Source organism: Durio zibethinus, chromosome 4, assembly GCF_047325235.1.
Source record: "Durio zibethinus cultivar Kanyao isolate XHJ-2024 chromosome 4, ASM4732523v1, whole genome shotgun sequence".
Classification (NCBI taxonomy): domain Eukaryota; kingdom Viridiplantae; phylum Streptophyta; class Magnoliopsida; order Malvales; family Malvaceae; genus Durio; species Durio zibethinus.
The window spans coordinates 13,285,679-13,301,356 of NC_143165.1; the positions used below are offsets into that span (position 1 = coordinate 13,285,679).

The 15,678-nt window shown below is 33.1% G+C and overlaps 3 protein-coding genes across 4 annotated transcripts; 2 read left to right on the forward strand and 1 right to left on the reverse strand.

Annotated features, from left to right (window-relative positions):
* The first annotated feature begins 5,544 nt into the window (after nucleotides 1-5,544).
* Nucleotides 5,545-7,394, forward strand: LOC111287646 (protochlorophyllide reductase, chloroplastic). Its single transcript, XM_022878318.2, has 5 exons — nucleotides 5,545-5,711; nucleotides 5,805-5,903; nucleotides 5,989-6,520; nucleotides 6,605-6,963; nucleotides 7,048-7,394. Exons 1-5 carry the CDS (start codon nucleotides 5,658-5,660, stop codon nucleotides 7,201-7,203), a joined length of 1,200 nt encoding a protein of 399 aa, XP_022734053.2. The 5' UTR covers nucleotides 5,545-5,657; the 3' UTR covers nucleotides 7,204-7,394.
* Nucleotides 7,395-8,396: 1,002 nt separating this feature from the next.
* On the reverse strand, nucleotides 8,397-11,443 carry LOC111287645 (lanC-like protein GCR2). 2 transcript variants are annotated; one of them, XM_022878314.2, is made up of 6 exons: nucleotides 11,092-11,443; nucleotides 10,488-10,666; nucleotides 9,655-9,766; nucleotides 9,421-9,540; nucleotides 9,010-9,324; nucleotides 8,397-8,852 (listed from the first exon to the last, which is right to left on the reverse strand). In XM_022878314.2, the coding sequence occupies exons 1-6, from the start codon at nucleotides 11,248-11,250 to the stop codon at nucleotides 8,514-8,516; spliced, it is 1,224 nt and encodes a 407-aa protein (XP_022734049.2). In that variant the 5' UTR covers nucleotides 11,251-11,443; the 3' UTR covers nucleotides 8,397-8,513. The 2 variants fall into 2 exon arrangements, with proteins under 2 accessions (XP_022734049.2, XP_022734052.2); XM_022878317.2 differs by having other exon boundaries at nucleotides 9,421-9,537; nucleotides 11,092-11,422.
* A 1,739-nt stretch (nucleotides 11,444-13,182) lies between these two features.
* LOC111288534 (norbelladine synthase-like) lies at nucleotides 13,183-14,499 on the forward strand. Its single transcript, XM_022879457.2, has 2 exons — nucleotides 13,183-13,651; nucleotides 14,081-14,499. Exons 1-2 carry the CDS (start codon nucleotides 13,282-13,284, stop codon nucleotides 14,359-14,361), a joined length of 651 nt encoding a protein of 216 aa, XP_022735192.2. The 5' UTR covers nucleotides 13,183-13,281; the 3' UTR covers nucleotides 14,362-14,499.
* The last annotated feature ends 1,179 nt before the right edge of the window (nucleotides 14,500-15,678 follow it).

Consider the following 15,678-nt stretch of genomic DNA (forward strand, 5'->3'; position numbering starts at 1 on the left):
TCAAATATAAAATTTTTTTTTTTAATTTTATCAAATTCATATACTGTTTTCACATCTAGCCCCAAATCCCATTAAAAGGTAAAAAGCTTGCGGCTATCCCCTATTACCATAGTAAAAAAAAAAAAGCAACAATTACGAACGTCATTGGTCTCTTTCATGTAGTTACATTCCAAAGTCTTAAAACCTCTTAGATACTTTTTCTGTTGCCGGGCGAAAGGATATAAGGCTTCCATTAGCAGTAAAAACCAACCGGTTGTTTCCTTTAGAAAATGTCAAACTTCCCAACTTCGATACTGCATTTTGGTCTATTGTTTCCTCTTCCTCATCTTTGCAATTAACTGTGCATATGTACAGGGCACACGCAAGCCTTTAAAGCAAGTTTGGAAAATTTTTGAGTCTGAAATGTCCCCCAACCTCCTACCTTTCTACTGCTCTAATGAACTCTCTTTATTGCAAAAACCTACCCACTGTTAGGAAACTTTGGCTGCCTAGAAGTTCTTTATTAGTACTTTAGGATTATTAGTATTAGTTAGTGATCTTAGCCCAGTGAGTCCTTTCTTCGATTGTTACTGTTGATGCTCATCTTAGTTCTACATTTTGTTATCTTGTAACAATAGATGCACTGAACTCTATGAGATATGACACATCTTATCTTAATATTGAAGAAATGAACGACTTATATATTCACAAATTTTTTTCATAAAAAAATATGTATCATTATTTTCATGATAATTTGATGACAGGCAAGTGAAAATTTAACTCACTAATCAATTAGTTTCTATTCCATAATATTTTATTTTCTAAAGATATGGCAATATTGGGTTTAGAATTTAGAATAGTATCTAGTGTTTTATTCCAATTTTTATTTTGTTGTACATTTTGCAACACAATTGTCATGTCTAAAATATGTTCTATTGTAAATGACAAACAAATTTTCAATCAATAACTTATAAAGGCATTCAAATCGCAGATGGGATAGTTACATAATAAAAGAATGAAGAAAAAGAAACTATTAATTATATGTAGGAGCTCTAAACCAAAAACTTCATGCTATTCAAATCAAATCAAGGAGAATTATTACCATGGAAAAAAATGCATGGTATTCTTTAATGTATTTATATATCTTTTTTTTTTTTGAAGAAAAAAAAATTGAACTTACTTCTTAAACAAAAAATACATACATCTATCATTGAATCAAACATTGAAATTGTTATGAGCATATAATGGTTAAAGGGTATAATGGTTTTTTTTTTAAAGCTTTCAACAGATAATTAAGGGCATCTTAATCATTTACGTTGACTTGACCTGATATGGTCAGTGCTATCTTTGCTTAACTCTATCCTTATTGTCCCCCTCAGCTTACTTATAAACGTGAAGACTCAGGCACTATGAAACTAGGTTCATCCATTCATATCTTTCTCTCATTCCTACTTTCTCACTTTCTTTCTGACTTGATCTTTACTGACTTACACGTTGAGTGCAAACATAAGAATCAACCCCTACCTTTGCCTTTAACCGCCATTACCTTCTGCATTTATAAGAACGCCCTCAGGTCAAAGTTCGGCATAAATATTTGGTGTGCCAGGTAAGGGACAAAACATTTCATATTAGTCGAAAATAAAACAATGCCACCAAGAAAAAGAAACCAATAGGAATGAGAGACAACCACCTTAACTGGAATAGAAACTTACCTAAGCCAACATTCTATCTGCCTAACTCAACCATAAATGGGACCAACCATAGAGCAATTTCAAGCTTTAACTGAACAAATACAAGCTCTCAAGCAGATGTTACAAGCTATAACCCCATCACAAATTTTTAAAGTGCTAAACTTAGTCACGCTGGGCTGAGAAGTTGTAGTCGAGCAATTGAGCTACGAAGAGATAGAAGCCTCATCGACCTTTAAAAAAGAAGAACACACAAACCGAACTCATCATCGCTCCTGCCATAATTTCACACATGCCACAACCCAAATAAATGACCATGAACCTTAGCTGAATAGAGATTTAGAAGCTCAGATACAAGCCATGGAGAAAAAACTCAAAATGAAAGCAATGGCATTTGAGGATGAGCTCAAATTCTTGGAGACCTCACTTTTTACCGAAGACATTAACAGAGCCATGCCCTCAAAGGATTAAAAAATGCTGACCTTGGAGACATATGATAGTACTGCTAAACCCTTTGATCATTTGAAACTTTATAAAACTAACATGATAATACAGAAGGCAGACGAGGCTTTGATATGCAAAAGTCTGGCTACTACTTTGAAAAGTGCAGCTCAGTCATTGTATAGCAGTTTGGAGCAAGGTCAATCACCATATTCAAAGAGCTTAACCACTTATTTCTATCTTAATTTATGAGTAGCCGAAAAGCTAAAAAAACAATATAAGCTTAATGTCAATTCACCAAGGGCAAAATGAAACATTGAAAAGTTATGTCACTCATTTTAATGAGAAAGCTCTACAAGTTAAAGAACTGGAATAGATAGTCACTGTTGCTGCATTGACTAGTGGACTTAATGTAAAAAATATCACTTAAAGTTGACATTGTCACTAGAACCGCCAAAGACTCTAGCCGACGTCTTGCTAATAGCAGAAAAATATATCAATGTTGAAGCTACAATAAAAATAAACCAAGGTCAGAGAGTTCATCCCCCTTCCTCAATTATAAAAAAGAAAAAGAATTCTACGATTCTTTCCTAAGTGGGAGATAATATAGGGCTAAAAGCCCTAATAGAGAAAGAAACTATACTGCACTGAATACCTCATGTGAAAAGATTCTGATATAAATTAAAAGAAATCCTAATCTCATATAGCCTAAGCCACTGAAACATAATACAAGGCAAGATCCGACAAAAAAATGTGCTTTCCACAGGGACATCAGCCATAATACTAAATACTGTGTTGACCTGAAAAATGAGATTAAAGCACTGATAAAGCGAGGTTAGTTGAAAAGATTCGTGGGTCAGGAAAGACAAGACCAGTTTAGAAGGGACTATAGGTATGACCACAGAGCACCTACTTGGGGTCGAAAGAGAAGAACAGATCAGGGAAAAAAGAATGTTTAAGAAAAAGAGCCAAATCAAAAAGAGGGCAAGTTGACAATAACAAGTCAATTGCTAGGATGATTAATGTAATCACAGGTGGTAGCTCTGCCTCAACCAAAAAAAAAAAGTTTAACCCAAACATTGTGATAGCATTAGACACTTTGGCCAAGAAAAAAAAATACTAGAGAGACAAGTCGATCTCATTCAGTTTGAAAGATCTAGAAGGAATCCAATACTCACATAATAATGTCATAGTGATCACAACCTTGGTACACAACTACGTGGTCAAAAGAATCTTATTTGATTACAGAAGTTTGACCAACATTATGTACTATGGCTATTTCAAAAAAATAGGGATTGATGAAGATCAATTGAAGCTGATCAGCACCACATTAGTAAGGTTTGAAAATGAACATGTGCTCGTAAGAGGAACTATCAAGTTTTTTTATCTCTTTAGGGACAAAGCCAAAGACGATTATCTCGATTGTAGAGTTTATAGTAATAGATGTCACATCTACTTATAATATGATATTAGACCAACCTAGCTAATCTGTTATACAGCTTATAGGTTCAGTTCCCCTCTTGAAAGTGAAATTCTCAACACTTATAAGGGTTGAAGGAGTTCAGAGAGATCAATCCATAGCATGGCAATGAAAATAAGGGTTCATTATCAGCATCTAGTTGCACCAATAGCCTTCTCCATGGAACCATTTTTAGTGCAACCAATAGCTACTTCATTGACAGAATCTCAACTACATGGCTAGAGTAAAAACTTCCTGTGACAACTAGGACTAAGAGCCCCAACACCAATGTGGACTTTTCCTTTATGGTTAACTCAACAATGTCGACCTGGGGTATGATGATGTCATTGCTAACATTAGAGGTAAGATTAGAACTTTCCAAAACTTTGGATTACAGGTTCGGATTTAAAAGGCCAAAAGAATGATGGTAGGGAACCTCAAATACAATCCATTTCTCGCCTTTTGGTTAAATTATGTATAGAGAGATATTGGTTGAGATTTGTAATATTAGGGATTTTCATTTCTTTCTTTGTGCCTTTGCTCATTAGATATGGGGAATAGGAATTCACTTTAGTTGAGCATTGAGGAAAATATAGATTTTTTCAGAAGAAAAAAAAAACTACATTAGGAATTTAAAAACCGATGTATTTTTTATGTTGGGAAATGTAGAAATCATAGCGAAAGCTTATTGAATTGAAAATGAAAAATTTTTTTCATTCATTGTCGTCAATCAATTCTTATTGTGCTCAAGAACACTTGAAGTTGAGATTATGCTCTTTTTCTTTTGTTTGTTTTATTGTTTCCTACTTTTCCTAGTTAAGAATGACAATACTTGTTAGATAAGCCAAAAATATGGATTTTGGTAGATTTGTTAATTTTAGATGATATTATAAAAAAATGATACGAAAAAACATAGAAGTAATATATTTTAAAATTTTGATAAAAAATCATAAATAGGTTAGGAAAAATAGAAAAAAATGTGTTTTATATTTAATTTATTGATATGATAAACTTTATATTTTATATGTTTTTTATATAAAATAAACAATAAAAATATTCGAATTATCATATGGTGTTAATAATAGTTGAAACAAAAATTTTTGTTAATGTTTAATGAAATTTGTTTAGACATAAGGAAACACAGAAAAAAACCCAAAATGTAAGGCCCAAAGAAAAAAAAAAGTGAAAACTACCAATTTGCCATTTGCATTTAAGCTGAAAGCCTTAAATTATCAGCAACCACCAACCATGCTGAATGAATTTGATAAGGTCACATGGTACTGTCACATGACATTCTAAATTTATTAATAGTTTCTTTCAATAATCTTTTGGAGCTTGCTTTGTAGTTATTGTAAAGCCAAATTTTTATTTCAAGCTATCGTCTACTTTCCCACTTTTAGATTGCATGCTATAACTTGCAAGTTTGCCTGACTCCATAGGATAGGCTCTAGGCTCCAGGAAAGGGAACTCCACAGGGCCGTTGGAATAAGATCAGTAAAAGAATTTTAGCATCAATGACAGGAAATTGTGCTTGACCCAAGCCCATTGCTTCACATGAAAAAAGACCCTAATATTGCACAAAATCCCCTTCTACTTCTAGCCATGGGCTGCCAATTGCCTAGCTGATAAAACCCCAACTCAAATTCAAAAGCCCCCTAATCCATTCCACTGTACCCCCACGAGAGACCACTGCCTGTCCCTTTCAATCCTCTGATAAACCAGCCCATAACCAAAGGGGGTGGAGCAGCCTTGATGGGACAGGACCAAATTATCCCCATACTAAGTGGAAAAAAAATATATTGTTTTATCAATGGAAATCCAATACTCGAAGCCTCATTGGCTATATGGAATTGATGTGGCAGATAAACTAGTCTTCTAATTATCTTATCCTCTTGTATCTGTCATATCCAGTAACTTTGCTCTTTTGTCACAGTAAGAGTAACTTCCTATTTATGCATGCCTGCAAATCTGTTTGACACACTTCTTTACAGTACGAAGCTCAGCTTCACTTCGGTCTGTCCGTAAGAGTTTTCAGGGTCTTAAAGAACCCAATTCAAAGTGGGTGAGTAGCTTTAGTTTCAAAGTTGGTAATGGCTTTACAAGCTGGTGCTTTGGTTCCACGTACTTTCTCTGTGCCCAAAGAGGTGTGTTTTCAGTTTTGTACTGATGAAATGGTTTTTGTTTTTTGCTGTTTTAATGTGGGTATTGACATTTTGGGGTGTTGATTGCTTTTTCAGGGAAAGTCTAGTGCATCTTTCAAGGATTCAACTCTCTTTGGGGTTTCACTCTTAGATCATGTCAAAGCTGACTTCAGCTCTTCTGCATTAAGATGCAAGGTGGTTCACAAAACCATACTTTTCTTTAGATTGGACAACATCGCTGTTTTTGGCTGTAATTAAACCTTTTTTTGATTCATTGTAGAGGGAATTCAACCAAAGATCTGGAGCTGTGAGAGCCCAAACAACAGCTACTGCTACACCAGCAATCAGCAGATCTGCAATAGATGGAAAGAAAACCCTAAGAAAGGGTAGTGTTATCATCACTGGTGCCTCCTCTGGATTGGGTTTAGCCACAGCTAAGGCCCTGGCTGAAACTGGGAAATGGCATGTTATCATGGCCTGCAGGGACTTTCTCAAGGCTGAGAGAGCTGCAAAGTCTGCTGGCATGTCTAAAGAAAACTACACAATTATGCACATAGATCTTGCCTCGTTGGATAGTGTCCGCCAATTTGTGGACAGTTTCGAGCGATCAGGCAGGCCTCTTGATGTGCTTGTTTGCAATGCTGCTGTTTACCAGCCAACTGCTAAGGAACCCTCATTCACCGCTGAAGGATTTGAACTTAGTGTGGGAACTAACCATCTTGGTCACTTCCTTCTATCTCGGTTATTGCTTGATGGCCTGAAGCAATCTGATTATCCATCAAAGCGTCTCATTATTGTTGGTTCTATTACAGGTACTTTTTCCTACCATTGCATTCAAAATGAGCATTTTGTAAAAGAATGTGATTTGATTTAGTTGTTTATATACAATGAATCAGGAAACACGAATACCTTGGCTGGAAATGTACCTCCAAAGGCCAACCTTGGAGACCTAAGGGGACTTGCTGGGGGACTGAATGGAATGAACAGCTGTGCCATGATTGATGGTGGAGAATTTGATGGTGCCAAGGCCTACAAGGACAGCAAAGTCTGCAATATGCTCACAATGCAAGAATTCCACAGGCGCTTCCATGAGGAAACTGGCATCACATTTGCTTCCCTGTATCCAGGTTGCATAGCTACCACAGGATTGTTCAGGGAGCACATTCCCCTGTTCAGACTCCTCTTCCCTCCATTCCAGAAGTACATCACCAAGGGCTTTGTCTCTGAAGGGGAAGCTGGAAAAAGACTTGCTCAGGTATTCCATGGGTTATGATCTTGTGTATTCCATGAGTTTTGTTTTGTGTTGTGCATTATCTCAATTTCGTTGCTTGTAATCCAGGTTGTGAGCGACCCTAGTTTGACAAAGTCCGGTGTTTACTGGAGCTGGAACAAGGATTCGGCTTCATTTGAGAACCAGTTGTCGCCGGAAGCCAGTGATAAGGAGAAAGCACGCAAAATATGGGAGCTCAGTGAGAAACTTGTTGGCTTGGCCTAATTTAAAGCCTTAAGGTGCTTGCCACTTAATGTTTGCTTGCGGAAAAGCTTTGATATTGGTCAAGGTCTGATCCAATTGAAGAGTGTAGATTTTGGATTCAGATGGTTTGCTTTCGTAAACATTTTTCTTCTGTAGATGTAGGTGACTTTGTGAGTTACAGTTGACAATAAAATTACTCACCCTGGCTGCAAGCCTGAAATTGTTCTGGCATTGTCAATATGAAAATGGAAAAATAATAATAATAAATAATTCAAAGAACTTTAAAATCTAACTTGGCCAAAACTTTAATCAATTTCTCATGTTTTAATCATTCAAGAAACAGAAAAGCATTTGCCCAGAATCCATGCTACATTGCCTGTCCGTGGAGCAAGCAGCTGAAGCCGACAGTGTAATGATAAATGCTGGTATCTGAGAAATGGCACTGAAAGACAGCATTTCTATGACATCATAGATTTGATTATGGTGAAAACTTTTAAAGGATAAAAGGCGGTTAAGGGTGGTGAGGTAAGTGCCAATCCTTTTAATATCAGCCGTTGGTATGTTTCAAACTATAGAATTCCTAAAGATTGAATTTGCTTTGAAAAAGAAGAGGGCTTTTTAACAGGAACTTCATTCTTGTGTTATCTAACACTTAAAAAGTAAAAATGACAAAATAAACTGTATCTAATAGATTTCGACGTGTCCTGATTTGATAAGGTCGATTTTTTTTGCCTTTTGAAGCCCGGGTTTAGGGAATGATGAAAAAGAGAATTGTTTTTAATTTCAAGTCACTGTTGAAAAAGAGAAGTGATTCTTACAAGGAGGAGACGATGAAATGAGACAAATATGTGTAACCGACTACCATTCCCACAAAGGTTTTCTGAGAAAGTTAAGGATTTAGACTTTCATTGTCCTAAAAAGAGAATGTTTCTTCATGTTAAACTTGCAAAGCAAGAACCAATGAAACCCAAAGTATCTGTCTGCTCAAAATGAACAAACCAGTGCTGAAGGAGTCGTACTCATGGAAGAGCCAAAAGGGATTGATTTAAGATGTCCATTGACGTAACAAAGATTGAAGCGAACAAGGATTCTCTTCAACAGCAATCAATCCTTTATATTTCATAGTACTGGTCTTAGCATATACAAACTGAAGGAAACAAAAGGAGAAAAGGAAGCAAACACCATTGTTTTCATGAGGTGCAATGAATAAATAGTAAAGTCGGGGGCAAAGTCAAATTTTTTATATATTTACAAAACAGTAAGAAGTTCACATACATGGCAGTAGTCTCATACAAGAACCAAGAAAAAAAAAAAAACACATTGACAGCAACTTAAATTTCATAAGCAGGGAACCTTGCTTCAGATGGCTCGCCCATGTCCAGAAAGAGATAAGCCATTCCTCCAATACCCTCAAAGAGTGAATAGGGACGATCACCACCATGCATCTTTCGTTCTGATATAAGTTTTTGTGCTCTATCAGACAGGAAGGAAGCAAATGCTTTAGCCCTATATAAGTACTCCACCTTGCCAGTAAGTCGATAGAGTGAAAGGAACACGTAAGCATTCCCGCTTATACCATGACAAATTCCTACTCGCTTAAGCAGACCACGTTTCCATACTACCTCTCCTGCATCCATGGCTGCTTGGAGAAATTCCTTGTCCCCAAAAACCTGTTGATTTAGAACATTGTACAAAAGAGTCATGAGATCCTGCAATTTCTTCTTTCTTTTCTCCCTTTAATTGGTTAAATAGGAAAATAACACCAAAATTACTGAAATTTCGTAATCCCTTAAGCTTAAGGGGTAAAAGTAGGCTCATGAGGAGTACCTCAGCTGCTTTTACAAGGGTAAGTGTGACCCCAGGAGCACCATGGCACCAATGTACAAGACGGTCAGATTCACTTCCCTCACTTGATGGGTAATTGCCACTGGGGAACCGATTTTTGATCATGTATCGAAGAGTACCCTTGACATGCTCCACCTCATCTGGTTTCAATTCCATGTCCATCAACACATGCATAATTCCTGCTAGTCCATGGGCAGCCCCCCAGTACTTCTTTCCATGCCATTCATACATCAATGGACATCTTCCCTTGCCTGCCAATTGTTTACCGGACTTAATAATTTCATCTACAACTGCTCTCTGCACAATTTCCAAGTTCAAATGGAAATAAATACGATTGATTTGATTCTCCTAACGAAGAAAATTTAGGCTGAGCAGAGAGAAAACATGTCTTACCATGCGGATGGTAGATATAGTGTCTTTACCAATATGCTTGTTTAAGAATGAACAGGCCCACAAGAACCCTGCTCTCCCATATAATAATTCATTTGGCAAGTCACTAGGAAATCTGATCTGCTGTCAGTGCAAAACTACTATCAGAAAGGGCAAGCAAACTAAATCCATGCGAACAGTGAACAACAAAAGGAAAGTGAAATAATTAAAAGTAAAAGAAGAAAAGCTAAGAACCACCTCTTTGAATTTTGTTAAGTAGCGATCTTTTAACCTCTCATCACCAGAATGCTTTGCTATGACAGCACCGAGAGCACAAACACCAGCACGTCCACATATGAATGTAACATGCCTACATCCACGCATCATGCATCAAACATATCAAGTCTGGCCATGTTTGAATACTCACTTCCAATGGTAGGTAAGCTACAACAAAAGTTTTAATCAAGTGTATAAACAAAACCAATTTAATCAATCTCATGTAGGCCATCATAATCCTGGTTGAGCTAATTCATGAGTTTCCTTTGGAATCTAAGCTATGTTCAGACTGAATGTTGATCAACCCTTCCAACATGGTTTGTCAATTTGGAGTAGCAAAGAGAAAACTATCTGAGTTAATTTCTCATTCACCAGACATCAGATTAATGATTCCAACAAATCCAATTGTTTTAGCACTACACTATTATTAACAACAACACAAGCATTCAAGAACGAAACTGTGTAAAATTCCATATACTTTGACTGTTGTGTATATCAAATAATTAAATGACTTGAATTTAAAACCACAATGCATTCATGTATAAACTCCAAAGAAGTTTATGCAGTCCATCCATCACATCCTAACAACTTCAGTCAATGAAACTCAGTAACTACAAAAATTCCAGTCCAAACTTAAGCACATAAATTCATGTCTAACAAATCCAGGGAATCTCAACATCCCCTTCACCAAATAAAATTGAACATTTCCAATGGCATGTAATCAGAAATTGAATCCAGAAACTAATTCAACTAGCTCTGACAAAGAGGCAATTCATATGACAATGAACCTGTTGATATAAAGAAAGATAGATTACCTAGAATCTCTAGAAGCAGAATCACAAGCCTTAACAATATCAGAGCAGAATTTAAGATCATTCTCATTCTTGGTAACTTGGTAAGCTTTAAAGACCAAGTAAGCTGTCCCAAGAGCTCCCGTATACAAAGAATAATCTTGCACTCGCTTTCTACTCAATCCCCATGTCTCCCTCACTACCTGAAACCAAAACCAAACTATTTTTCAATTTAAAAAAAAAAAAAGAAAAAGAAACAAAAATTCAGTTTTTTTTTTCTTTCTCTTAAGGCAAAAGTTGGTTATTTTACAAAATCCCTACATACCCAGAACAGAAAATACATTAAAATCACCAACTTTGTTGCCTATATGCATAATTTGCATTATGGGAATATATTAAATGAAAAAAAATGAAAATTCAACAAATTAAAACAGAGTTTGCAGTGGAGAAAAAAAAAGAAGAAGCAAACTTTGGTTAATTTAAAAAATCTCAACATACCCAGAACATAAAATACAGTAAAGTTACCAACTTTAATCTCTATATGCATAACTCAATTGAGTTTATGGATGAAATGAAACTAAAAAATGAAAATTCTACAACCCAAAACAGAGTTTTAAAGAGAGAATACCGTTTCTTTGAGGTCCAGAGCTGAGGTTTTGAGCTTATCAGAGAGTGTTTTGTGAGGTAAAGAAAGGAGGTTGATGAGTGAGTCTTTGGTGGTTCCTTCAGTGACTGTTCTTTCTGCCACAAAATCTGGCATTTCATTTGGAAAGAAACGATCTGCCATCTCTTTTCTCTCTTGCAAGCTTTGTTATCTAAAGAAACAAACAATTTTCACTGAATTTTCATGAATGAGTGAGGATAAGCAAGAATATTTCCAGCAGGTTCCAAACAATACAAGTGTCTTTTCCAAAATTCCTTTTTTTTTTTTTTTTTTTCTTTGCTAAGATACTGTTCTTGACGTAGCGAAAACAAAGAATATGATGACAAAAAAAAATATTCCATTTTATCTGCATAGTATGAAATTACCTTAAACCATTCATTTATCCAAAAAGGAAATTACCATAAACCACAATGAAATTCTAATTAGATTTATTAATTGTTAACTTGATTCATGAAATTTCATAAACTTAGAATTTAATATAATGTTGTTCATGACATATGATCAAGAAAAAAAATGATAATTCCATTAATCTCTAACAAATTTTCTTATGAATGTGATTAAAGTATAAGATAACTTTAAAATTTATTTTTTGGTTAAACAATAAGAACTTTGTAACTTTTGTTCAATATAGTTTTTTTCAAATCAATTAATAGATTTGTTTAGACCTGATTTAATGAATTTATAAAAAAAATAAATATTTATAAATAGATTAATGATAATTTTAAGTTGATATTATGAAATTCCATTAAAGTAGGTTCGCTTAATGCATAAACTGTTTAATGGTAATAAAAATAGATTTTGTCATCTCTTCTAATTCGTAGCCTGAATTATTCTTTTATTTTGGTCAAATTCAAAATTTACCACATGTATAAGATTTAATAATATACAGTAATAGTAAATTTTTTTTCCAATAAAATGATTATCTATATATTTTTGTCAAAGTGAATAATTGTATTGTGACCAACTTTTCTGCATGTTACTATAGCTATTATGACCAAATAATTTTCAACTGATTAATCTTCAATATAGCTTTTTATTATTTTTTTCGTCTCAAAATATTTATCATGTATTAATTTTTATGGAATTTTAAAAAAATTTTGATTTTAATGTATTTAATATTAAATTTTAAAATTTTTTATAAATTAAAGTTTTATAATAATATCAAAAATAAAAATAATTTTAAAATATAAAAAGTAAAGATTTTAGATATTCAAAAAAAAAAAGAAATAATACATAATTTTGAGATATCTTAAAAAATGAATAAAAAATAAAATAGAAGGAATAATTGAATTAATTTTTCATAAAAATAAATTGATTTGGGTTTTCTTTTTTTGGATAAGGTTTGAATTTCATGGTGTCAAAATCAATGAATTTTTTTTTTCATGTAATAAAAAATCAAGATATTTTTATGATGGATTCTATTGTTTTGGAGTCAACATTTTTTGTTTTCTTTTGTTCCGCAATACACAAAATCAACCTAATAATAATTGTCTCAAGTGCTTAAATTTGTCAACCGCCTCCTAAAAGAAAAACTTAGTCAACCATATATTTAAGCTCCAAATTAATAAATTAATTTTAAATAGTAATCCCCTAAATTATTTCCTTAACTAGAATTTTTTTGTTTAATTCTTTTTATTTATATAAAAAAATAAAAAAATTATATATGTCAAAATTTAAATATCAAATTTACTTTATATTTACTGTAAAAATAATTGAATAAATCATTTTTATGACAATATTTTTGCATAGCTCGTGATATTATTTGAAAACCTCAACAAATTTATTTATTTTTCTTTCGAAGCACTTAAATATTTTTATTTAAATGCATCCAAATTTTTAAATTAATGATTAATGCATGATTTTTATTGTTAAAGAAATATTGGATTTCAAATCCTCCAATCCTTACATAAAAAATCTTGTCTGATTAATAATAATTTTTTAACTTAATTTGGCTAGAATCATTCATCAATTTTGGCTCAAAGTTACGTTTTGTAAACAACAAAGCCGCATTAAAACTTGTTGTTCAAGGCAGACTGCCCCTATAGCAGGCATGATTCTAGGCCAGGCGAAGACCTCATCCAGAAGATCGACCTTTGAAAACATCATCATCATCTATTGACTTCAATTTGCCAACCCAACCGCCACACGTAATGCATGATCTGGCTCAGCTCTACAATCTATATAAACCCTATCGATTGCACCTATTGGAATCATTCTAGACTTAAATCAAAGCCTAAAGGCAAGAAAATTTTCATCAAAACCAAGATTGCAAAAATGTTGAAGCAAGTTTCTTTCATTTTCTTTCTTGCTTTCGCTTGTTGCATGGGAGTTGAGTCCCAAAAATTGAAGCATCTAACCGATGAGCTTGAAGTGAATGTGCCAGCAAGCAATGTTTGGGAGCTTTACAGGCACCTTCGGATTTCAATGCTTGCTGCTCAAGAGCTCACAAATGTGATCCAAAGTGTTGAAGTTTTGAAAGGTGATGGTGGTGTTGGAACTATTCTCAAACTCACTTTTGTTCCAGGTACCGATTCATACATAATTTGTTACTTTTTTTTTTACATAGGATGTTATAATAGGGGCAGATCTATATGTTGAAGTAGGATGTCCATGGACACCCTTAATGATTGAAAAATTAAAAAAAAAAATTTTGGACACCCTAAAATATTTCCCTTGGACACCGTTGTTATTGAAAAATCGATAAATCAATCAACAAATTTTAATATATTGTAAATAGACATTCCTCAAAAAAATTTAGATCCTCCATTGGATCATAATCTAAGAATTAAAAAAAAAAAATCTGACTGCCACCTCTTAAATATAACTATTTGAACTAACCAATGAGCTAAGCTCCGGGTTCATATACTATCCTTTTTAAAATAAATGTTTCTTTTATCAAATTTTCATGCTTGGAGCTGATCTTGGCTTCATTTTTGTTGTGAAAATGAATCAGGCAATTCTAGCTATACCGAAAGATTCATTGTGATTAATGATCAGAAGAGGGTGAAAGTGGCAAAGGGTTTGGAAGGAGGATGTTTAGCCATTGGTTGCTCAGTTCAAATTGTTCGATTTGATATTATAGAGAAAACCAATGCTTCATGCATAATCAGATCAGACATTGCCTATGCTGTGAAGAAAGAGTTCGAAGCTAATGACCCAAAGCCTAATATCCAACTCTTAGCAGCTGCTGCACGAGTTGCTAAAAGGCTTCTCGAGAGTACACACAGTGCTTAAGATATCGGTCTAAATTAAAAGATTGCTGTGAGGTTGATTTTCATTGTTTCTATCTTCTTGTACTAGAAAATTTTTCTCTTAACTTGTAAAATTGTTTTTTAACAAAAATGAAGAGGAATTTGATGGGTTTTCACTATATTTCCTCTTTCATAATATTTGTTGATATTGAAGAAATAAGGTAAAGCATGCGCTTTGCTCTATACATTTCAAGAGCACTTCAAAGAAACAGAGAATTTGTATTAATAATGCTGTGAATTAATGGACGAATAACTTTATATATATATAAACAATTAGGGGTATCCCTAGATTTTGCTTGTTTAATCTTTTCATATATTTTAAAAATTAAAAATTATTTTTTTAACTCTTTATTTAAATTTTTTTATGCCTGAATTAATGGACTAAAAATTTTTTTTATACAATCAAGTATCTCTAGATTTTGCATGAATCTAATCTTTGCAGACGATTTTAGGAGCTAAATTTTTTTTAACTCTTTATTTGTTTAATTTTTAATTTAAATGCATAAATTCAAAAGCCTCACAACTTAAATTATTAAAAAAATCAAATACCTTTTTTTATAATATTGCTTTTTATGATATGAATTTCAATTTTTTTTTTTAAGAAAATGAAAGTTTCAATCCAATTCTTTAAATCGAAGATAAATGTATTGATAATTGAATGAAAGTTTGGATGTACGTAGTAAATTTTAATTCATTATTTCGAAATTATAATTTAAAAAATTTTAATTGACAATTCATAATCCATGATCATATTTTGAAAAAAATTACTTAATTCAATCCTCATCAATCTTAGATCATCTCAGGTTGAGCTCATAGTTTTTTTTTTAACGATTTAGCATGAGATTTTTCAGTATTTTCTTAGTCATTTTAGATCCTAATTAATCTAAAATTAAGCTAAATCAAAGCATATAAAGAAGACAAACTCTCTTAAATTTATTTTTTTCATTGATAAAACTTGAAACTAAAATCTTACTTTAAAAAAATCAAATTTTTTAATCATTCAGACAAACAAATATTGATAAAATATTCTTAAACTTTATCAAATATATCTATGAATTAAATAAATTCAAATTCAAATAATAAAAAAAAATACATGTTTTTTACCAATTGAGTCAAACGTTCATTGATAGAACTCCTAAATACTTTTTGCTATCATACAAATATTCCTAAGAAATGGGTTCAAGTGTTAATCAAACAAGATACCATAAATATTTTGAAGGTGCCCCCTAAAAGTCCAAGAAGTGTTAAAATATAATATTTTTTAAGGCAAAGATAATACATAGAAAGATAATTATACGAA

What these genes read in the sequence shown, in the direction of transcription:
- LOC111287645 (XM_022878314.2), bottom strand. Translation starts at nt 11,250, where the DNA reads ATGGCAGATCGTTTCTTTCCAAATGAAATGCCAGATTTTGTGGCAGAA. An exon ending in CTCTGGACCTCAAAGAAACG is followed by an intron (nt 10,667 to 11,091) that starts GTATTCTCTCTT and finishes TTTTGGTTTCAG; the next exon opens with GTAGTGAGGGAGACATGGGG. An exon ending in TCTGCTTCTAGAGATTCTAG is followed by an intron (nt 9,767 to 10,487) that starts GTAATCTATCTT and finishes GCGTGGATGTAG; the next exon opens with GCATGTTACATTCATATGTG.
- LOC111287646 (XM_022878318.2), top strand. Translation starts at nt 5,658, where the DNA reads ATGGCTTTACAAGCTGGTGCTTTGGTTCCACGTACTTTCTCTGTGCCC. An exon ending in CTTTCTCTGTGCCCAAAGAG is followed by an intron (nt 5,712 to 5,804) that starts GTGTGTTTTCAG and finishes TTGCTTTTTCAG; the next exon opens with GGAAAGTCTAGTGCATCTTT. An exon ending in CTTCTGCATTAAGATGCAAG is followed by an intron (nt 5,904 to 5,988) that starts GTGGTTCACAAA and finishes GATTCATTGTAG; the next exon opens with AGGGAATTCAACCAAAGATC.
- LOC111288534 (XM_022879457.2), top strand. Translation starts at nt 13,282, where the DNA reads ATGATCTGGCTCAGCTCTACAATCTATATAAACCCTATCGATTGCACC. An exon ending in CAAACTCACTTTTGTTCCAG is followed by an intron (nt 13,652 to 14,080) that starts GTACCGATTCAT and finishes AAAATGAATCAG; the next exon opens with GCAATTCTAGCTATACCGAA.